The following is a 24,777-nucleotide window of genomic DNA, read 5'->3' as shown; positions in this document are numbered from 1 at the left end:
ATGATTCTCATGGGTGTTTATAAATCCAAACTTGAAAATATTTTGCAGTTATGGATAGAAGATAGTTGTTTTCTCTTCAACAAAATTATGAGCTCTTAAAGTTTTTGAAGTATTGATTTTTTTTTTTTTTTTACAATTATCAAGGGAAAATGCAAGTGCAAGAAAACGACCAAGAAGTACGAGGCTAGAACTGAACAGAGATGTATTTGAACCTGGAATCAGTATTTGTAAGACGGTTACAGTTTGGGTTCATGCATGGCAGATGATTAGCTGCTAGTTTTATTCAAAGGATACTGCTCGTTTCAGAAATCCTTACCTTCAAAACCAGGAAAAGATGAAATAAAAATCTGGCTTAACTGTATTTATTTATTTATTTAGTTTGATGTGGACCATTTTTAAAGTCTTTATTGAATTTGTTACAATATTGCTTCTGTTTTACGTTTTGGTTTTTCTGGCCGCAAGGCATGTGGGATCTTAGCTCCCTGACCAGGCATCGAACCCGCACCCCCTGCATTGGAAGGTGAAGTCTTAACCACTGGACTGCCAGGGAAGTCCCTGGCTTAACTGTATTTAAATTTTAATTTAAATTAAGATATTTACTATATTAATTCTTATTAAAATTTCTAAATGAAGTTATTGCTCACCATCCCTTTATTCTCGTTTTTGTAAATCATCTGTAAAGTAATTTAAAAATATAAAAACTATAATAATAAAAAGGGCCCACTGTACCCAGAGACTCAATGACGGTGGACTGGCTTTTCAAGTACAGTGCAGGGCAAGGCAATCACCAGAACTGATTCAGCTGACTGGGCTCAGTGAGCATCGTAAGGTATTACATGTTCCCATGTGCACACACGTGCATGTACACACACACGTGCACACACTACTGAGGAAACCTTCATCAACTAAAGAAAGCTCTCCTGAGCTACAAAATACAGCCTTAAAGAAGGGCATGGTGAGATGTGGTCACAAGCAATCACTCATCTGGATCTATCTTAATGACTTTTTTTTTTAATTAAAAGGAAAAAGAAAAATATATCATCTAATTATCCAGGAAGATATATCAGGTTACCTGTCAGCACATTCTCACTAATGCCTGCAACTCTAAAAACAAGAAACTGTATCCTTAAAGATTGTTTTGAAAAAAATGTAAGGACATACTCCCTAGAGGTAATGTGCTGTTATAAAAGAATTAGAGGGTCTTCCTTTAAGTCATTTGCGCTACAAATTCATCATCCTCTGTGATTATGTGGTTTCAGTCAGATTTTGCAGTTCCAGGTGGGGGAGAACTCACCCTCCAGGCCCTCACTCCCAACGTTAGACTGGATATGTGATTGGTCTTTAAACGTTAGTTTTCCAATGAATTTTCCCATGGAAAAATTCTTACCCAAGGTGGCTGGAATCTGTATACTATTAACATAAGTAAGCTGCATTACTGATCACATAACTAGGTATTTTGAGGTGGCCTGAGAACTTAATCACTACAATACCGGAGAAATAAATACTGAGTTATTTACAAACAAATTTTGGGAACAGTGACTGATTTGTTTCTACTCAAGCTTTTAAAAGACTTACCTTTTTTTCAATGAGGTCATAAAACAGAGCTCATCCTATAAAGAATGTTTCTCTAAATGCCTCATCACCAATAGGAAAACACTCGTCTCCTTCCAACAGAAATCTCATTACCTACCAACTAACAAAGTGCATTAAGCTGTGGATCAAATCTCATTGTGGAGGAGCAGAGTTCCCCTTTCTTTTCCCCTCTTCAAGAAGTGTCATACAGTGTCCCCTAAGGACCTCCCAAGCAGGATGTGTTAAATTCTTACTCTGATTCTGCATTTCCAGTGTCACAAGGCAGGCTTGCTCCTGGAACCAGGCAACCACCAGCGGCAGGAGCCCAGCTTGTGTGTGGGTCAGTGATGCAATACCTCTCTCGCTCTGCCAACTGGCTTTGCCAGATGAGAAAGAAGGCATACATGCCCGCAGGGCTAACAGAAAAACACGTTCCAAAATGAAGTGATGCAAGTGACCTGATATCCTAATTACATTAAGTTCAAAACAATTCTTTTACTTTTTTTTCCAGTTCTAATTTATCTTTCTTTTTTTAAAAAATTTTATTTTGAAAACTGAAATATAGTTGATTTACAATGTTGTGTTAGTTTCTAGTGTACAGCAAAGTGATTCAGTTATACATATGTATATTCTTTTTCATATTCTTTTCCATTATTACAAGATATTGAATATCATTCCCTGTGCTATACAGTAGGACCTTGTTGTTTATCTATTGATATTTTATACACAGTTGTTTGTATTTGCTAATCCCAATTTATCCCTCTCTCCCCTTTCCCCTTTGGTAACCATAAGTTTGTTTTCTATGTCTGTGAGTCTGTTTCTGTTTTGTAAATAGGTTTATTTGTAACATATTTTAGATTCCACATGTAAGTGATATCATATGATATCTGTCATTCTCTATCTAACTTAGTCCACTTAGTATGATAATCTCTGGGTCCACCCATGTTGCTGCAAATGGCATTATTTCATTCTTTTTTATAACTGAGTAAAATTCTATTGTGTGTATATATGTATGTGCATATATATATCCACATATATATATATGTGGATATATATATACACACACACACACCACATCTTCTTTAACCATTCATCTGTTGATGGACATTTAGGTTGCTTCCATGTCTTGGCTATTGTAAATAGCGCTTCAGTGAACTCTGGGGTGCATGTATCTTTTCAAATTAGAGTTTTCTCCGGATATATGCCCAGGAGTGGGACTGCTGGATCGTATGGTAGTTTTATTTTTAGTTTTTGAAGGAACCTCCATACTGTTTTCCATAGTGGTTACACCAGTTTACATTCCAACCAACAGTGTAGGAGGGTTTCCTTTGATCCACACTCTCTCCAGCATTTGTAGACTTTTAATGATGCCCATTCTGACTGGTGTGAGGTGATACGTTATTGTAGTTTTGATTTGCATTTCTCTGATAATTATCAATGTTGAGTATCTTTTCATGTGCCTGTTGGCCCTCTGTATGTCTTTGAATCTTAAAAAATCAATAGTTACAAAAAAAATAAAAATTCCTAGTTCAGCCTTAGAATGTATTACTGGGTGTACAAACCTTTCGTCTGAATGGAAAATAAAGAGTGATTAGAAATTTTAAGTATCTAGAGCTACAATGACCAAATGACCAATACCACTAGCTACATGTGACTACCGAGCACATGAAATGTGACAAATGACAATGAGGTGGTCTGGTCTGTAGGTGTAAAATATGTGCTAACTTTGAGGACCCTGTATGAAAGAAACAAACGAAAAAGATTGTGAAGTATCTCATAGATAACTATTTCATATTGGTTACATGTTGAAATAATATTTTGAATATATTGGATTAAATAAAATGTTATTAAAATTAATTCACCAGTTTCTTTTTACTATTTTGACAGTGGCTATTAGAAAGTGTAAAAAGTACATTATGTGGCTCATATTATATTTCTATGGGATAGATCTGAGCTAAAACACAAGAGATTCTGTAACATCCATTTATGGACCACAAAATCATTACCAAAAGCTATGAAAAATTAAAAAAAATAAACAATTCAATTTGGCCAATATTTCTTAAAGACCAATGTGCAAAATATATCTGGTACATAATCTGCAGTTTGAATTCTAGCAGATAAAAGGAGAAATGATGACAATTAATTGGAAGAGATATTGCAGTATAAATAAAAGAATACAAAGGAAGAGCAAGGGTAGGAGAAGAAAGAGTATTTCAAGGGGAAGTCAGAGAACACTTGTAAAGGAGGTATCTTTTTGGGGGAGCATTAAAAAATACATAGGATTTGGGCTTCCCTGGTGGCACAGTGGACACGGGTTCAAGCCCTGGTCAATGCAGGGGACACGGGTTCAAGCCCTGGTCTGGGAAGATCCCACATGCAGTGGAGCAACTAAGCCCATGAACCACAACGACTGAGCCTGCGCTCTAGAGCCCGCAAGCCACAACTACTGAGCCCGAGTGCCACAACTACTGAAGCCCACGTGCCTAGAGCCTGTGCTCCGCAACAAGAGAAGCTACTGCAATAAGAAGCTCACGCACCGCAATGACGAGTAGCCCCCGCTCGCCGCAACTAGAGAAAGCCCGCATGCAGCAACGAAGATCCAACGCAGCCAAAAAAAAAAAAAAAAAGTCAAAGCTATCTAGCAGTAACTCTAATACACTGCCTATTAAAAAAAAAATACATAGGATTTTACACGTCCTGATAAGATGTAGCAACTTAGAATTGACAAATGCCTTTGTGGTACGTTAACACCATTTGACAAAAAAGAAATACACTTTCAAAAGGGGCAGAGAAGTGAAAACAAAACCTCAGAGAAAGAAATGGCCAAGGTTTGGGGGTTTCATTTAAGGCAAATGAAACCCCCAAATTTTAGTGTAAGGCTAAAATGCAGGCTGGAGCCAAGTAATAAGAGTTCTAAATGCCCTTCTGGGGAATTTAGACTTTTCTATAGACAGCAGGAACCATCACTGTTTCCCAGCAAGTGTCAATAGGATTGAAAATGCAGAATAGAAACATTACTAAGGCATGGAATATTCCTGGGAAAAGAGAAAACAAAGGCTTGTGGGGCAAGAAGAATGAATTCCAAGGGATGGGAATAGAAGTCAAGGTCCTATAAGAACACAGGAAAGTACAAGGGTAACAGAAGAAAATAAGGCATTGATGTAGTAAGGAGTAATCAGGGAAGTTAGTCTAGTAGGAGGTAAATGATGGTCTGAACTCAGGAAGTGGCAGTTCAGGAAAACAGCACGGTTGCAGGTAGAGGTGAAGGAGCAAATGACAAGGGAGACTGAAAATAAAAGAATGGCTATGTGGATGGCAAATAAACATATGAAAAGATACTCCACATCATATATCACCAGGGAAATGCAAATTAAAACAATGAGATACCACTACACACCTATTAGAATGGCCAAAATCCAGCACACTGATGACAGCAAATGCTGGCAGGGATGTGAAGCAACAGAAGCTCTCATTCACTGTTGGTGGGAAGGCAGAATGGTACAGCCACATGTTAGACAGTTTGTTGGTTTCTTATAAAACTAAACAGACTCTTACCATGTGATCCAGCAACTGAGGTCCTTAATATTTACCCAAAGGAGCTGAAAACTTAGAGTCACACAGAAACCTGCACACAGATGTTTACCCATAATCGCCAAAACTTGGAAGCAACAAAGGTGTCCTTCAGTAGGTGAACGGATAAATAAACTGTGCAGACACAGACAATGGAATATTACTCCTCACTAAAAAGAAATGAGCTATCAAGCCATGAAAAGACATGGAGGAACCTTAAATGCTTATTAGTAAGTGGAAGAACACAGCAAGAAAGGGCTACATACTGTACAATTTCAACTATATGATATTCCGGAAAAGGTTACACTATGAAGACAATAAAACAATCAGTGGTTGCCAGGGTTTGGGAGGTTGGGAGAAATGAATAGGTGGAACACAGAGGATTTTTAGTGAAAATACTCTGTATGACACTTAGAATGACAGATGCATGTCATCACACATTTGTCCAAACCCATTTGTGCAATATCAGAAGTGAACCCTAAAGTGAACTATGGACTTTGGGTGATAATGATGGGTCAATGCAGGTTCACTGATTGTTAACACATGTACCACTCTGGTGGCGATACTGACGATGGGGGAGGCTATGCACGTGTGGGGGCAGGGGGTATATGGGAAATCTCTGTACCTTCTGTTTAATTTTGCTGTAAACCTAAAATTACTCTAAAAAATAATCTTGAATAAATTTTTAAAAATCCAAGACAGGAGGTGGAGGTGATCAAGTATGCAGATGTAACATAATCATAAAAGGGACGATGGGGAACCAAGAGATGGAGGAAGGTAAAAAGAGATGTTGAGGTAGAGGAGAAAATTCATTAATTTATTCAACAAACATGTACCAAGCACCTACCCAATCGCAGGTACCACGATGCAGGAATTCACAATGGATGACCAATGACTGTGAAGGGGTCATTTGAGGAGCATAAAGGAGAGTGATGCTAGGAACCAAGGAGAATGGAGTTGGCTGGGATCAATTTCTATGTGGAAGGTGATAGGTCATCAAATAGTGATAATTCGGTGTATCTAGTAACATTAAGATCCCAGCTGATGTTACAGCATGAATAAGAAATGGAATTAACTGGTGGGGTTATGTGACATGATGCATCAACCTTAGAAAACTAAGAAGCAGTTAAGGGAGAAATTAATTTTTCCCAAATATGGAGGACTGATGAAAATATCTTTAGAAAATGTGAAGGGCATCAATAAGTCCAGGATATTCAAATGAATATGTAAAAACGGTTATCCATTGGGTCCATCCTGGTCAGAAAGAACCAAAAAAAGAAAGAGGACAATGGACTAAAAGTCTGAATTGGGGAGATAATTATTATGAGGGAAGGGTGAAATCTGTAGGACATAATTAGTGTTGTAGGTCTAAGATCAGAAGATCAAATTTAGAGAGTACTGTCAAATCTGGAAACCCTGTAGGTGCAGCATTTCTTAGTGATGACAAAGTTCAAGGGATGACTGTTGCAGACAGCAGAAATGGCACATAAATGAAGGTGACTAGGAAAAGCCAGCTACATTTCAACTGAATGTCAATTTGAACAGTGATATAACTGAAAACAGAAATAGGCAAGGTGACAATATGACCTGGTTTTGTCTAAGTCCTTTAGTTAAGACTGTGGTCCTAGTGTCAAATTTGCTTTGGATAACAAATTGTGTAGTTGACCGAGTAATAGGTAATGCAATAAATTAAAAGAAAAAAAAGTGTTAAAGAACAGTATACTAGTGTCCTACAGTTTGGTGATTGTAACAAAGAAGGCATATAGTAGTCGCATAACCAGAGAGATGGGTATAAAAGAAGGTACAGTTACTGACTGATGGTAATAAATAAATGAGGGACTTGAGGCCAGAACGGGAAGCCCTGTGGGTCTCTTTCCAGGAATGGTGAGACGGGGTATAGGAAAAGAAAGGGCCACTGAGAACGATTTCATAAGATATGATGTTAGTAATGCTTTCAAGTAGGTCAGTAAGTTGGAAGGAGTGTAGGAGGAAAAGATCAAGACACATTGAAATCTATTCCCAATAAAAAGTAGGTTGTACAAGGCACAAAAGATATGTTAATTGCAGAGGAGGGCCTCACAAAAGTCTGTCACTCTCAGGTAAAGCACAAATACCCATTTTTAATTATAAAAGTCCCTCGTATATAAATGATCATGAATGGCGGGTCACTAACCTTGATACAGGGTTACAAGTACACAGCTAGCTCCATATGATTTTAACAGCACTCATGGAGCTTTCTTGGTTTACCCACCATTATTTGGGTTGTTTACTAAGTACGGAGTCAATTCAGTAACAAGTGATCAAGTATCCAACAGACCGGAATAAAGAAAATGGCTGAACAACCTCAAATTGCCTTTTTAATACTGATTGCATTGGCATCATATAGTAAGAGCCCCGGTGACAAGACAATAATCATTTCAAGAAGTCACCCTTAAACTTTCAAATCCAGATATGACTGAGGAATACTATGAAAAAGCTATAAAAATAATAAGAAGTAAGCAACTCCAACTTTCAGACAAAGTGGCAATTAAACCCAAACCAATGGACATTTCTACACCTGGCACGTGGAACACAGGTGAGGGGACCAGCCATGGACCAGAATGCAATGCTCAGAAGATTTCCCACCGGCCAGTCCTGCTCTCACTGATGTTTCCTGCCACGGGAGAAGAAGAATTTATACTATTTAACTTTCATCTCTTAGAAACATAAAGAGGGCTTTCCTGGTGGCGCAGTGGTTGAGAGTCCGCCTGCCAATGCAGGGGACGCGGGTTAGAGCCCTGGTCTGGGAAGATCCCACATGCCACGGAGCAACTATGCCCATGAGCCACAATTACTGAGCCTGCGCGTCTGGAGCCTGTGCTCCGCAACAAGAGAGGCCACGATAGTGAGAGGCCCGCGCACCATGATGAAGAGTGGCCCCCACTTGCCGCACCTAGAGAAAGCCCTTGCACAGAAACGAAGACCCAACACAGCGATAAAAAAAAAAAAAAAAAAGAAATATTGTAAGTATACAGTTAACTTATCCCTTATTTCTTTCTCCCCATCTTTAGAATTTGTTTGTTTAGCTTTATGTTTGCTACATTAAACTCAATTTTTCTAAACCGCGTAAAGAGGAAACACAAAAGAGCTTAACAAACAATAAGAGAGTCATGATAAAATTGGGCAAGAGCCACCAGAGAAGCCTGCATTATTAACTGATAAGAAATGACAACTAGGGTACCTCCGTGTACATAGATTCTTATATATTTGTAAAATAGATTGTACTTCTGTAAAATTATTTTTTAAATTCTACAAAATGTTACTAAAAAATCTGTGCCTGACTATATAAAAATCAGAAAACTTTATATTAATTATTATGTCTTACAATTCATATTTAATGTTTTATTTGGAAATCTGTAACACTAGGGAACATCTGAGAAAATACTGAAGGAAAAGGTGAAGTGATATGTCATCATCACCTTTGGGGGATGAGATAGGATGAAACTGATGGCTGAACCAGATGGCCTTTCTAACCAAAAGTTGCTGATTTTATAATTTTATGATCTGAATATAAATGTTTGCCCTTAATTAAAAAAAAGCATCTATAAGTTATGGGATTAAGATTCCAAAGAAAAAGAGGTGAAAATATATGTCTTAAAAATAACAAAACCAGACAAAGAACTTTTTTTTTTAACATCTTTATTGGAGTATAATTGCTTTACAATGGTGTGATAGTTTCTGCTTTATAACAAAGTGAATCAGCTATATATATATATATACATATATCCCCATATCTCCTCCCTCTTGTGTCTACCTCCCACCCTCATATCCCACCGCTCTAGGTGGACACAAAGCACCTGTGCTGTGCGGCTGCTTCCCACTAGCTGTCTATTTTATATTTGGTCGTGTATATATGTCCATGCCACTCTCTCACTTCGTCCCAGCTTAACTTTCCCCCTCCCCGTGTCCTCAAGTGCATTCTCTACAACTGCGTCTTTATTCCTGTCTTGTCCCTAGGTTCTCCAGAACCATTTTTTTTTTTTAGATTCCATATATATTTGTGTGAGCATATGGTATTTGTTTTTCTCTTTCTGACTTACTTCACTCTGTATGACAGACTCTAGGTCCATCCACCTCACTACAAATAACTCAGTTCTGTTTCTTTTTATGGCTGAGTAATATTCCATTGTATATATGTGCCACATCTTCTTTATCCATTCATCTGTCGATGGACACTTAGGTTGCTTCCATGTCTTGGCTATTGTAAATAGAGCTGCAATGAACACTGTGGTACATGACTTTTTGAATTATGGTTTTCTCAGGGTATATGCCCAGTAGTGGGATTGCTGGGTCGTATGGTAGTTCTATTTCTAGTTTTTTAAGGAACCTCCATACTGTTCTCCATAGTGGCTGTATCAGTTTACATTCCCACCAACAGTGCAAGAGGGTCCCCTTTTCTCCACACCCTCTCCAGCATTTAGTGTTTGTAAATATTTTGATGTAGGCCATTGTGACCAGTGTGAGGTGATACCTCATTGTAGTTTTGATTTGCATTTATCTAATGATTAGTGATGTTGAGCATGCTTTCACGTGTTTGTTGGCAATCTGTATATCTTCTTTGAAGAAATGTCTATTTAGGTCTTCTGCCCATTTTTGGATTGGGCTGTTTGTTTTTTTGGTATTGAGCAGCGTGAGCTGTTTGTAAATTGTGGAGATTAGTCCTTTGTCAGTTGCTTCATTTGCCAATATTTTCTCCCATTCTGAGGGTTGTCTTTTCATCTTATTTATGGTTTCCTTTCCTGTGCAAAAGCTTTTAAGTTTCATTAGGTCCCATTTGTTTATTTTTGTTTTTCTTTCCATTTCTCTAGGAGGTGGGTCAAAAAGGGTCTTGCTGTGATTTAGGTCATAGAGTGCTCTGCCTATGTTTTCCTCTAAGAGTTTGATAGTGTCTGGCCTTACATTTAGGCCTTTAATCCATTTTGAGTTTATTTTTGTGTATGGTGTTAGGGAGTGTTCTAATTTCATTCTTCTACACGAAGCTGTCCAGTTTTCCAAGCACGATTTATTGAAGAGGCTGTCTTTTCTCCATTGTATATTCTTGCCTCCTTTATCAAAAATAAGGTGGCCATACATGCGTGGGTTAATCTCTAGGCTTTCTATCCTGGTCCATTGATCTATATTTCTGTGTTTGTGCCAGTACCATACTGTCCTGATTACTGTAGCTTTATAGTATAGTCTGAAGTAATGGAGTCTGATTCCTCCAGCTCTGTTTCTCTTTCTCAAGATTGCTTTGGCTATTCAGGGTCATTTGTGTTTCCATACAATTTTTGAAATTTTTTGTTCTAGTTCTCTGAAAAACGCCATTGGTAGTTTGATAGGGCTTGCATTGAATCAGTAGATTGCTTTGGGTAGTAGAGTCATTTTTGCAATGTTGATTCTTCCAATCCAAGAACATGGTATAACTCTCCCTCTGTTTGTATCATTTGTAATTTCTTTCATGAGTGTCTTATAGTTTTCTGCATACAGGTCTTTTGTACCCTTAGGTAGGTTTACTCCTAGGTATTATATCCTTTTTGTTGCAATGGTAAATGGGAGTGTTTCCTTAATTTCTCTTTCAGATTTCTCATCATTAGTGTATAGGAATGCAAGAGATTTCTGTGCATTAATTTTGTATCCTGCTACTCTACCAAATTCATTGATTAGCTCTAGTAGTTTTCTGGTGGTGTCTTTAGGATTCTCTATGTATAGTATCATGTCATCGGCAAACAGGGCCAGTTTTACTTCCTCTTTTCTAATTTGGATTTCTCTTATTTCTTTTTCTTCTCTGATTGCTGTGGCTAAAAATTCCAAAACTATGTTGAATAATAGTGGTGAGAATGGGCAACCTTGTCTTGTTCTTGATCTTAGTGCAAATGGTTTCAGTTTTTCACCATTGAGAAGCATGTGGCTATGGGTTTGTCATATATGGCCTTTATAATGTTGAGGTAAGTTCCCTCTATGCATACGTTCTGGAGGATTTTTATCATAAATGGGTGTTGAAATTTTGTCAAAAGCTTTTTCTGAAGCTACTGAGATGATCATATGGTTTTTCTCTTTCAGTTAGTTAATATGGTTTATCACATTGATTGATTTACGTATATTGAAGAATCCTTGCACTCCTGGGATAAACCCCACTTGATCATGGTGTATGATCCTTTTAATGTGCTGTTGGATTCTATTTGCTAGCATTTTGTTGAGGATTTTTGCATCTATGTTCATCACAGACATTGGCCTGTAGTTTTCTTTTTTTGTGACATCTTTGTCTGGTTTTGGTATCAGAGTGATGGTGGCCTCGTAGAATGAATTTGGGAGTGTTCCTCCCTCTGCTATGTTTTGGAAGAGTTTGAGAAGGATAGGTGTTAGCTCTTCTCTAAATGTTTGATAGAATTCGCCTGTGAAGCCATCTGGTCCTGGGCTTTTGTTTGTTGGAAAATTTTAAATCACAGTCTCAATTTCAGTGTTTGTGATTGGTCTGTTTATATGTTCTATTTCTTCCTGGTTCAGTCTCGGAAGGTTGTGCTTTTCTAAGAATTTGTCCACTTCCTCCAGGTTGCCCATTTTATTGGCATAGAGTTGCTTGTAGTAATCTCTCATGATCCTTTGTATTTCTGCAGGGTCCATTGTTACTTCTCCTTTTTCATTTCTAGTTCTATTGATTTGAGTGTTCTCCCTTTTTTTTTGATGAGTCTGGCTAATGGTTTATCAATTTTGTTTATCTTCTCAAAGAACCAGCTTTTAGTTTTATTGATCTTTGCTATCATTTCCTTCATTTCTTTTTCATTTATTTCTGAGCTGATCTTCATGATTTCTTTCCTTCTGCTAACTTTGGGGTTTTTTTCTTCTTCTTTCTCCAATTGCTTTAGGTGTAAGGTTAGGTTGTTTATTGGAGATGTTTCTTGTTTCTTGAGGTAGGATTGTATTGCTATAAACTTCCCTCTTAGAACTGCTTTTGCTGCATCCCATAGGTTTTGGGTTGTCGTGTTTTCATTGTCATGTGTTTCTAGGTATTTTTTGATTTCCTCTTTGATTTCTTCAGTGATCACTTGGTTATTTAACAGTGTATTGTTTAGCCTCCATGTGTTTGTATTTTTTACAGATTTTTTTCCTGTAACTGATATCTAGTCTCACAGCATTGTGGTCAGAAAAGATACTTGATATGATTTCAATTTTCTTAAATTTACCAAGGCTTGATTTGTGACCCAAGATATGATCTAACCTGGAGAATGTTACATGAACACTTGAGAATAAAGTGTATTCTGTGGTTTTTGGATGGAATGTCCAGTAAATATCAATTAAGTCCATCTTGTTTAATGTATTATCTAAAGCCTGTGTTTCCTTATTTATTTTCATTTTGGATGATCTGTCCATTGGTGAAGGTGGGGTGTTAAAGTCCCCTACTATGACTGTGTTACTGTCGATTTCCCCTTTTATGGCTGTTAGCGTTTGCCTTATGTATTGAGGTGCTCCTATGTTGGGTGCATAAATATTTACAATTGTTATTTCTTCTTCTTGGATTGATCCCTTGATCATTATATAGTGTCCTTCTTTGTCTCTTGTAATAGTCTTTATTTTAAAGTCTATTTTGTCTAATATGAGAATTGCTACTCCAGCTTTCGATTTCCATTTGCATGGAATATCTTTTCCATCCCCTCACTTTCAGTCTGTATGTCTCCCTAGTTCTGAAGCGGGTCCCTTGTAGACAGCATATATATGGGTCTTGTTTTCGTATCCATTCAGCCAGTCTATGTCTTTTGGTTGGAGCATTTAATCCATTTACATTTAAGGTAATTATCGCTATGTATGTTCCTATTACCATTTTCTTAATTGTTTGGGGTTTATTATTGTAGGGCTTTTCCTTCTCTTGTATTTCCTGCCTAGAGAAGTTCCTTTAGCATTTGTTGTAAAGCAGGTTTGGTGGTGCTGAATTCTCTTAGCTTTTGCTTGTCTGTAAAAGTTTTAATTTCTCCATCGAATCTGAATGAGATCCTTGCTGGATAGATAATCTTGGTTGTAGGTTTTTCCCTTTCATTACTTTAAATATGTCCTGCCACTCCCTTCTGACTTGCAGAGTTTCTGCTGAAAGATCAGCTGTTAACCTTATGGGGATTCCCTTGTATGTTATTTGTTGCTTTTCCCTTGCTGCTTTTAATATTTTTTCTTTGTATTTAATATTTGATAGTTTGATTAATATGTGTCTTGGTGTGTTTCTCCTTGGATTTATCCTGTATGGAAATCTCTGCACTTCCTGGACTTGACTATTTCCTTTCCCATATGAGAGAAGTTTTCAACTATAATCTCTTCAAGTATTTTCTCAGTCCCTTTCTTTTTCTCTTCTTCTTCTGGGACACCTATAATTCGAATGTTGGTGCATTTAATGTTGTCCCAGAAGTCTCTGAGACTGTCCTCAACTCTTTCCATTCTTTTTTCTTTATTCTTCTCTGCAGTAGTTATTTCCACTATTTTATCTCCAGGTCACTTATCTGTTTTCTGTCTGTTTTTCTGCTATTGATTCCTTCTAGAGAATTTTTAATTTCATTTATTGTGTTGTTCATGATTGTTTGGTCTTTAGTTCTTCTAGGTCCTTGTTAAATGTTTCTTGTATTTTCTCCATTCTATTTCCAGGATTTGGGATCATATTTACTATCATTACTCTGAATTCTTTTTCAGGTAGGCTGCCTATTTCCTCTTCCTTTTTTGGTCTGGTGGATTTTTACCTTGCTCCTTCATCTGCTGTGTATTTCTCGGTCTTCTTATTTTGCTTAACTTACTTTGTTCGGGGTCTCCTTTTTGCAGACTGCAGGTTCATAGTTCCCATTGTTTTTGGTGTCTGCCCCCAGTGTGTAAGGTTGATTCATTGGGTTGTGTTGTCTTTCTGGTGGAGGGGACCGGTGCCTGTGTTCAGGTGGATGAGGCTGGATAGTGTCTTTCTGGCAGGCAGAATGGCGTCCAGTGGTATGTTTTGGGGTGTCTGTGACCTTATTATGATTTTAGGCAGCCTCTCTGCTAATGGGTGGGGTTGTGTTCTGTCTTGCTAGTTGTTTGCCATAGGGTGTTGAGCACTGTAGCTTGCTGGTCATTGAGTGGAGCTGGGTCTTAGCACTGAGATGGAGATATCTGAGAGAGGTCTCACTGTTTGATATTATGTGCAGCCGGGAGGTCTCTGGTGGACCAATGTCCTGAACTCGCCTCTCCCACCTCAGAGGCTCAGGCCTGAAACCCAGCCAGAGCTCCAAGACCCTGTCAGTCACATGGCTCAGAAGAAAAGGGAGAAAAAAGAATACGAAAGAAAGAAAAAAGTAAAATAAAGTAAATAAAGTTCTTAAAATAAAAAATTAAAAAAATTATTAAAATTAAAAAAACAGGTAAGAATGAAGAGAGCAACCAAACTAAGAAACAAATCCACCAATGATAACAAGGGCTAAAAACTATACTTAAAAAAAAAAAAAAAGAAAACGGACAGACAGAATCCTAGGACAAATGGTAAAAGCAAAGGTATACAGACAAAATCATACAAAAAAGTATACACATACACGCTCGCAAAAAGAGAAAAAGGAAAAAAAAAAATATATATATATATATAAAATAAAAAGGAAGAGGGCAACCAAATCAATAAACAAATCTACCAATGATATTAAGCTCTAAATACTAAACTAAACATAAACATAAAACCAGAAACAAATCAGATGCAGAAAGTAAACCCCAAGTCTACAGTTGCTCCCAAAGTCCACTGCCTCAATTATGGGATGATTCGTTGTTTATTCAGGTATTCCACAGATGCAGGGTACATCAATTTGATTGTGGAGATTTAATCCGCTGCTCCTGAGGCTGCTGGGAGAGATTTCCCTTTGTCTTCTTTGCTCACACAGTTCCTGGGGTTCAGCTTTGGATTTGGCCCTGCCTCTGTGTGTAGGTCACCTGAGGGCGTCTGTTCTCCGCCCAGACAGGATGGGGTTACAGGAGCAGATTAGTGGGTCTGGCTCACTCAGGCCGGGGGGAGGGAGGGGTACGGAATGCGGGGCGAGCCTGCAGTGGCAGAGGCTGGTGTGACATTGCACCAGCCCGAGGCGCGTCGTGTGTTCTCCCGGGGAAGTTGTCCCTGGATCACGGGACCCTGGCAGTGGCGGGCTGCACAGGCTCCCGGGAGGGGAGCAGTGGAGAGTGACCTGTGTTCGCACACAGGCTTCTTGGTGGCTGAAGCAGCAGCCTTAGCATCTCATGCCCGTTTCTGGTGTCCGCAGTGATAGCTGCGGCTTGCGCCCGTCTGTGGAGCTCGTTTAGGCGGTGCTCTGAATCCCTTCTTCTCGCGCACCCCAAAACAATGGTCTGTTGCCTCTTAGGCAGTTCCGGACTTTTTCCTGGGCTCCCTCCCGGCTAGCTGTGGCGCACTTTCCCCCTTCTGGGTGTGTTCACGCAGCCAACCCCAGTCCTCTCCCTGGGATCTGACCTCCGAAGCCCGAGCCTCAGCTCCCAGCTCCCACCTGCCCAGGCGCCTGGGCAGACAAGCGTCTCTGGCTGGTGAGTGCTGGTCGGCACCGATTCTCTGTGCAGGAATCTCTCTGCTTTGCCCTCTGCACCCCTGTTGCTGCGCTCTCCTCCGTGGCTCTGAAGCTTCCCCACCACCCACCCCCCGTCTCCACCAGTGAAGGGGCTTCCTAGTGTGTGGAAACTTTTCCTCCTTCACAGCTCCCTCCCCGAGGTGCAGGTCCTGTCCCTATTCTTTTGTCTCTGTTTTTTCTTTTTTCTTTTGCCCTACCCAGGTACGTGGGGAGTTTCTTGCCTTTTGGGAGTTTTGAGGTCTTCTGCCAGCATTCAGTAGGTGTTCTCTAGGGGTTGTTCCACATGTAGATGTATTTCTGATGTATTTGTGGGGAGGAAGGTGATCTCCACGTCTTACTCCTCTGCCATCTTGAAGGTCCCTCCCAGTTAAAGAACTTTAGCAAATGTTTAAGTTTGCCTCTGAGTTCATTTATATAGGAAAAGTTGACAAAACACAAAAACAAAAAACAAAACCCCACAATAACAGAAACAAAACCAAACCTTTCTTAACAAAAATTCAGATTTAGCTAATGAGTGATGAAATGATCCCTAAATCCCCCCTGCAAATTTCTAAATTACAGACCAAAACAAAATGCCATGTCCCTCACCCAGATCTCAATTCTCTGTAGTACTGCCAGCGACCTATTAGAATATCAGTGGAATTTTGATCCCAACTCTTGAGATTAAAATAAAATAGTTAAAATTAACTCAGTGATGGCTGATCAATTATACTAAAATTAAATGGTAGGCCATAATCAGAACAGAACCTCATGGTTAGATTTTTTTCCATAAAACCAAAATCTGATAGGAGTGGGCAGAGATTATTTAAATGAGAAACAGAAAGACAGATTTATAGAAGAAACAAAACTATATGCTAGATGTTCTGGCACCTACAAAAGACCAAACACAAAGGCCACCTTACCTCCCATCTGCATAGTCTGTATCTGCTCCACCCCACCAGACGTCCGAGTCATCCTCCTCTGCGTCTGCTGAGTCAATACTGTCACTTTCGTCAGCCAGTGGGCAACAAACAAACTCCACCCCTCTGAACTTGTCAATTCCACAGGGCAGCAGCATGCCATACTCATGCAAGTTGGTACTCTTCTCACTACAGGTCTACAAAAGGTAAGGAGAAAACAGTGAGAGTACTGGAATAGATGTGCTTCATTGTAAGAAAATCGCAATTATGACAACACACAGGCCCAGTAGATCAAGAACCAATTTCACAATGGAAAGAATCATTTGCTTTTTGAGGGGATTTACAACAGAGTTTCTTTAGCACAGGCTTTTTTTGTACCCTTAATGTTTAACTTTGTTACTTATTTAATAAGGATATGTTGTTATACTATAGAAATTAATTAAAAAATAGGAATAGAAACTAATTGGGAGCTAAGATGTAGAAGAGGCTGCACTGGGAATAGTTATCAGAGAATCAGTGCTTTCTGGCTTCATTAGCATATCGGGAAGTAGTGATAGTTTCACGTATATCCCCCCAACTCACTTCTACCTCCCTTAGGTATGGAAGCCTCTCTCACGCAGACCTATCGTAGTCTAGAAATTCTAACTCTCTTGGCTCACTTCCAAAATAACAATCCTGGGAAGAGAAGAAATTATCCTCTGCTATGAATCAGAACTTAAAGTCAGTAGAGATTTCTCCTTCAATATCCTTTTGCTTTCCTGGGATTTGCTAAATTCCCACACATTTAGACTAACATAAGGCTTTGAAAGCATCCAGCGGTGACAGAGGATAATTCAACACACATAGGTAAACAATGAAATTTTACAGAGTGTATTTTGACCTCATTGGAATTAGAGTCATTTTGTTTCTTAGCAACGAAAAAAAATTTTTTTTTAACTCAAGAAGAAATGAAAAATGAGGTTATCAGATGGGTACTGGGCTTTAAATTACCTAGTTTGTTTTCTTAATATCTGCTCTTAAACATTTTTATATAAAGACAATGTCATTTGCCAGTAAATTAAAACATATTATTTTAAAAAAGGCAAAATTAATGCTGAATCTTAAGTGGTGTTTTCTACCTAATAGCGTTAAGGCTATGACGCAATGTTTAAATGAAGGTAGATCAGGGTTTCTCAACCTCAGTATCATTGACATTTTGGACCAGATCATTCTTCAGGGCAAGGGGAGAGGAAAAGCTGTCCTGTTCACTGAAGAATGTTTAGCAGAAGCTCTGGCCTCTGGCCACCAATGCCAGTAGTACCACCCCTTAAGCCAATAATGTCTCCAGACATTGGCTCATGTTTCTGGGAAGGGACGTGGAGTAAAACTGACCCCATTCGAGAACCACTGAGCTAGATAAAGTAGGCTAATTCTAGGAGACTGATAGCATTACAAAAAAGCTATACAAATTTACTAGAAAAACCTCATAATATATCAAAGGGACAAAGCAGTTTTGAAGGTAGTAATATCAAAAAGTGACATTTGGGGAATTCCCTGGCGGTCCAGTGGTTAGGACTCTGCACTTCCACTGCTGAGGGCCCGGGTTTGATTCCTGGTGGGGGAACTAAAATCCCACCAGCCATGTGGCACGCCCCCCCCCCCAAAAAAAGGTGACATTTTATGCTAATTTTTTTATGTCTCTTATCAGCTTTGTCAAAAGCAGGGGTTAGCAAAGCTTAGAACTGGTGCCATAGACTCCTCTACTGTGGATCAGTGAAGGGGGTAGCATGGCATGGTGAACACAAAATTGGGTGGCACAACTTAGAAACTGAGCTTTCTAACTGTAGCTTTCAGGTTGGTACAGGACAAGCTATTGTTCTACCACTGTATTCCCCAACAGATAATAGAGAAAAAGGTTAAATTATAAAAACTTGGTATATGACAAAAGAAAACAAGAGATAAATTTAAAAAAATTTTAAAGGTATATTTTAAGGTTTATAGGGAGTATAAAATTGTAGTTTCTAAATTATAAAACATGGCATAGACATAATAAATCTAACTAAATATAAAATACTCCTGGATGGTTTTTTAAATAATAATAACTTATTTATCAACACAGCTGTTGCCTCAAGATATCCTCTTAAAATATTCATGAAGTCTTTTAACAATACTAATTAAAAAAACATATTTATCAACACCACTGTTGCCTCCAAATACCCTCTAAAATGTCACTGTGCATAGTTCCTAGGAAGTCTTCACTTTAAAAGTAGAAAGAATGAATGGGTTGGTACCTCTTTGGCAACGGTGTGCCAGTGAAGGTGGGTTTCACAAACATCCATCCTCTCCTGGTGTAAGAATTTGCACTTGTCGGGAACGAGGAGGGCATCGCTTACAAACTCACCCACTGCAAGAAAGGAAAACAGCTTCATGTCATCCCATCTGCATCCCAAGGGTCTTATCCCAGTGACAGTAACAAGGAAAGATGGGCTGAAAGAACTTCAGAGAGGTTATACAGCTTTTAGAATGATGAAGTAATCAATCCAGGAAAGGCTAGTACCTTTAGAATGTTGAGTCCTGCTTCCTTAACCAGCCAAGTTCCTTGCCACATTACCTTGATGGTTAAAATACTTCCTACGTGTCTTAAGTGAAATTTTAACTTAACTAGTATGAATCTCTGACTGCAGATTAATCATACAAAAAATTGCCATTCAATTGCAACAAGGATTAAAAAATGACAGATTGACACTGCCTAGGCAATCATTGAGAAGAATCAAAATAAATAATTGTCCACTCCTCTTTCTTGGACATTTTAATCTCTTTGTAAACTAATAGAAAATTTAACATTTTTCTACTTCCTAAACAAACAAAATCTATATATACACATATGTGTATTATTATTATTTTTAATATATGCTTAGTGTTTTTATTTTACTTTTTTGATTATCAAGAAATTTAATTAAAGTAATGGTTACTTTTCAAGTGTATGGAATCACAGAGGAAAACAGAGAAATTCAACTAGATCTATACAATGTTACTTCTTAAAAAAATATCTGAAGCAAATACACATATGTGTATTATATGTTTATATACAATACACATATATACACATACACAGAGAGTTTAATTCAATTAAATTATGAAAACTCCTTAGACTTTTGCTATATATATATTTTTTAAATTGTATATCATGCAAACTATTTTTAGCATTGCTGGTACTTCAGCTATAAAGATATTATTGATACATAAAGTCCTATAAGAATTCACATGCTCCTAAGGGTGAAAGTTGGATAATTACAACATAATGTATAAGCTGTGGGCTTAATTTTTATTTGCTTTGTTCACTACAGTATCCCCAGCTTTCAGCATAGATTCTGCACACGGTAGGCAATAAATGTCTTGATGAATGAAGAAGTTAAATGCTGTAATAGAGATAAAGTGATGGGCCAACATAGTGAACATATCTGCTTGGGTGCCCTGGGAAAGACCTCAAAATAGAAATAACATTAGAGGTGAGTCTAAATGGATGAGCAGGAGTGTGACGTGTAGGAAATGAATGGGAAGTTGCACGATGTAAGGACAGTATCTATCTTGTTTAACATCCTGTTCCCAATCCATGGTCCAGTGTTGGCAAACATGACCATATTGGATGGATGGATGGTTGGAAGGATGGCAAAAGGAAACCTTCTGTGCAAAGAAAGAATAAAGGACAAAGCATATCTGTAGAAGAGGCAGAAGTTCACTGTGGCTGGAACACATGGTAAGTGGGAAAAAATGTCCAGAAATAAATAAGACTGGAGAAATATGGTGGACTCCAGTTTTAGAGTATAAGGTTTTAGATGCCATTTTGGATGCAACATATAGGCCAAAGGATATTTTAAGCAAGAATGATGTGCTCAAGTTTGATTTTCAGGTGAACTCTTTAATCAAGTGAAGGATGGACTAGCGTTGTGAGACCATGAAAGCAGGGAGACCACTGAGTAAGGTACTGCAATCCTTCAAGCAAGACATGCAAGAAGAGATTTAAAGCAACGACTACAAATGAGCAAGGAATACAAGTTGTCCACATATCAGCAAAGATAAGAACAATTTTTTTATTTTCATAGTCCATTACATGAAATTTCCTGAAATGCTACATAAAGAGATAAATGTCCTAAGAAGGGGAAGAAAAAAACTTTTCATTCACTTTACATAAAAGGGGCTTGTGGGATCTTAGTTCCGACCAGGGATTGAACCCGGGCCCTTGGCAGTGAAAGTGCAGAGTCCTAACCACTGGACCACTGGGGAATTCCCTAAAAGGGTTCTTTAAAACTCTCTTTCTATAAAGGCGCTTAAATTTTTGTCTGTTTCTAGCTCAAACATGCACGTCTCATGATATTTAAGTGTTTATTTTAATAAATAATATTTAGATCAAAATCTAAGCAAATCACAGGGGATAAACAGCGTCATCTTGTCATTCCTCAAATCTTTGAAACAATCGATGGTGCCCACAGCATCGTATCGTGAGTCACAGAGAATGCAAGAAGTAATGAGACACGGTGCTCCCAAGGGCTGTGAGCAGTTGGTACTTGGTGGGGAAGGAACCCTTGAGTCCATGGAGTGGCTAGCTCTCTATGTGCGTCACTGCGTCTCAGCTCCACGACAGCTGTGTGATGGACCTCTTACAATATAAATCTCATTTCCCAGAAGCATGTCTAAGGCCGCCTACCTTCAGGAGATTAGAACCTAGCCCCAGACATAAACATTAAGATATAAATTATATGGAAAGAAATGACATAATGCAAGTGATGTCACATTTTTTCTTTTGCTTTTACGTAGAATACTGTAAAACAAAGGAACAAATAAAACAAACAAACAAAAAAAACCAAACTAAAACCCAGATGAGTTGGGAGAATGGAAAAAAAAAATCCTCATCCAAAACCAATATACCTTTCTCCAAGTGGACTCTTCATGGGTTCTCAGGGCAGGCGATCAACCATAGCAAGAATACTTTATATCTGAGGCATCCCAATTTTCAAGGCCACAGGAGGCCAGAAGTGACCAGTGGCCTGAAGATGCTTGCCTGATTTATTAGCTCTGGTCTGTCAAGCCATACTGGCATATTTACAAATGTCCGAAATACTAAGCAATGTTTTTCTATTTTACAAGTAGTTATCTGGAAAGAGTCAATGTCTGGCCCAAAGCTATTAAATCAGTTTATGAGACAATCAGGAGAAGATATCGGATACTCCCAACTTTGTCCTGAAATAGTTCTTGCGGCATAAACTGGGTAAAAGCTGCCAGACAACAAAGTGTCTTGTTTTACTTGACCTTAGGCCAATCTGCTGAGGAGTAGATTTTAATGCAAAGTCAAAGTCACTGAAAGATACTTACCTTGGTAAAATCTAATGTTCATCAAAAGGACACGTACAGCATTAATTTATAAAAGGATATTTGATTTTTTTTTTTAATTTGGAAAATGACATTTCATTTTGTAGTGTAAAGATGCTCTTAGGTTTCTAATATTGCACATAAGCCAAGAAATGTATGTCCCTCAAATGAGATTGTTTTTTTAAAGGACTAATACTGGTTATTTAATAGGCCCTCGGGACTAATGGCAAAATAGAAAACTCATTGTACTCTAACATCAAAATAAAATTCAGCAAAGACTGGATTTTACAACCTTGCTTATATTACTTTCGCAACCGATGAAACATACTAGAATGTTACACATCAGAAATTTTAAAGTAATTAAACCACAAAAATCTGTTAAAATTTTTTTAATAAGGAATTAAAGAGAAGTAGTAAAAATATAACAAATCCTTTTTCAGAAACGGGTTTAGTTTAACATGGTTTATGTTTCCTCTCTTTTTAATTCTAAAAGCATTATTCTTAAAAACCTACGATATGTGGGAGGGAGGGAGATGCAAGAGGGAAGAGATATGGGAACATATGTATATGTATAACTGATTCACTTTGTTATAAAGCAGAAACTAACACACCATTGTAAAGCAATTGTACTCCAATAAAGATGTTAAAAAAAAAAACAAACCTATGATATGACAGGGGATTATGTGGGAACTCTCTGTACTTTCCACTCAATTTTGCTGTGAACCTAAAATTGCTCTAAAAAATAGTTTTTTACTTAAAAAAAATCTGATAGTATATATACCTGGAGTTTCCATATAGAACAATGCATACTTTAATTTTTAAAACAAACCTTCTGTTTATTTGGTTTGATCCTCAGGTTAAAAAAAAATTTTAACAGAATTCAAGTGAAAGAGACCAAAATAAATTAAGTATCATAATGAGATAATTAAGTATCATAATGTTTTGGCTAATGCTGAACTTTAGAAATATGGCACCATTTAATCCTAGTGGTTCAATTCAGTGTACACTGTGCATATTTACTGATAATCATACAACCTGGTTTCTTGTTTTAAAAATTCACAATTTATATTACACACACTGCAATTGAAAGGGAATTTTCACAGCTAAGGAACAAGATCTGTGCTTGGTTTCTTAGCTAATAAGTCTTGGCAAGGTAAACAATAATGCCAAATTCAGCTGGGACTCTGCAGGCATCAATCCACTGGCTCTTTGGTGGTCTTTGAGAGGATTGGCTTACTCAAATTACCTCATTTTGCAGATGGGAGGAAAATAATCCAGGTCAAGTGGCCTGCCCACAGAGCCAGCTGGCGGTGGAACTGGCCTGAAAATCTGAATCTCTGGATTCTCCATCCAAGTGTGGTAACTCAACTTGCTGCCATTTAAAGTCTGTTCGAAATGGGTTATTTGGCTAATTCCCTTTGGCTTTTATAAAAGTAGATTCACTTTTGGGCTACAAAATACTTCAGTGGTGTGATCCACCATGTGGTCAGCTTGACAATAAAACTGGATTTAAATTAGCTAGCAAGTCATGTGAAACAGCTGAAAATGCATTCCACTGCACATAATAGAACACAGGATAAACACAGAAGAGAATGCATGACCAACAGTGGCTTAAAAACACAATGGGATTATTTCTCTCCCATAAGAAGTCTGGTATTGAGGCTGAAGCTACTGCAGATGTTCAAGGATGCCCTCAGGGACTAGGTTATTCCTATCTTTCTGCACTGCTGTCCTTAGCATGTTGGCATTTGTCATGATGTCTTATGGTCACAAAATAGCCACAGAATCTTAAGACTTCATATCCAAGTTGCAAACAGGAACAGGAAGAAAAGGCCAAGGGATGAAGGTTTTTTGTTTGTTTTTTTTCCCTATTAAAGCTTTGCTGTCTTACATGGGAGGAACATCCTATATACCATAGCTATGTTATCTGGTACACTAAGCTGCAAGGGAATCTGCAAAAAGTATTTTTGGCTGAGCACATTGTCACCATGAATAAAAAAAGATCTGGAATTCTGTTCGAAAAGAAGAATTGGAAATGAATATTAAACAGGCAAGTACTATGAAATTTGAAGACAGGAATGTATTTTTCAATTTCTTTATGTTCCTTTTCAAAAGACGGATGATTCCAGGAAGAAGATAGAATAGAGTGAGAAAGTATTACAACTAAAACCAAAGAGACTGTGAATCCATGGCACAGGGAGAAAAGGGGGGAAAGGATATCAGAGGATAGAACAGAATTTCTCAAAACTGAGGCTGCTAAGTTTCTGAGAGTCAGAGTGGGATTGAACAGATTGATTAAAAAAGATTCCAGAACCACACATATGTTCTTCAAGACACAGAGAGCTCAGATGAATAAACTGTGTTTCTATGAATTCACAAAGACTAAAATGGTGTTGGCTAGAAACATCTGAAGTCTTTGTATTTTGGCCCAAGGTGTAACCTCTCTTCCTTGTCTCTCAAGAGTTAAGGGAAAGGGGGCGGGAGAACATTCTAGCGATGGAATTCCTGAAAAATGGCAAAGCCTTAGTTTCCTTCCTTGTGCTATACTCTTCTATGAGAGATGAGATGTGGCCCAGATCTGGCTCTCAAAGGTAAGATGTCAATAGTTCCAGTAATTCTGGACCCTGTGCCCAGCACTGGCCTAAATGCTTCCTGGACATCATCTCACATCACACTCAGAACCACACACCGAAGCAGCTACAATGATCTCACTTTATAAGAGAAGAAGGTGAGACTAAGATGTTACATAATCAGCCCAGCTCACACATGTAGTAAATGGTGGAGTTGGGAGTATGAGTTAATATTCATAAAGCACT

The 24,777-nt window shown here is 38.2% G+C and overlaps 1 protein-coding gene across 7 annotated transcripts in view; it reads right to left on the bottom strand.

The window, feature by feature from the left end:
* The window catches only part of APP (amyloid beta precursor protein), a 274,620-nt gene that overhangs the window by 145,796 nt on the left and 104,047 nt on the right, over positions 1-24,777 (bottom strand). For all 7 annotated transcript variants that reach the window (XM_082391920.1, XM_082391921.1, XM_082391922.1 and 4 more), the window contains exons 4-5: positions 18,886-18,998; positions 16,619-16,812 (exon numbers count right to left, since the gene is read on the bottom strand). In XM_082391920.1, coding sequence (XP_082248046.1) covers positions 16,619-16,812; positions 18,886-18,998 — 307 coding nt within the window. The remainder of the gene's footprint in view (positions 1-16,618; positions 16,813-18,885; positions 18,999-24,777) is intronic.

Source organism: Balaenoptera borealis (genome assembly GCF_965194805.1).
Source record: "Balaenoptera borealis genome assembly, chromosome: 5".
Taxonomy (NCBI): domain Eukaryota; kingdom Metazoa; phylum Chordata; class Mammalia; order Artiodactyla; family Balaenopteridae; genus Balaenoptera; species Balaenoptera borealis.
The sequence above is the reverse complement of the archived record's forward strand: the minus strand, read 5'-3'. Positions and strand labels throughout refer to the sequence as shown.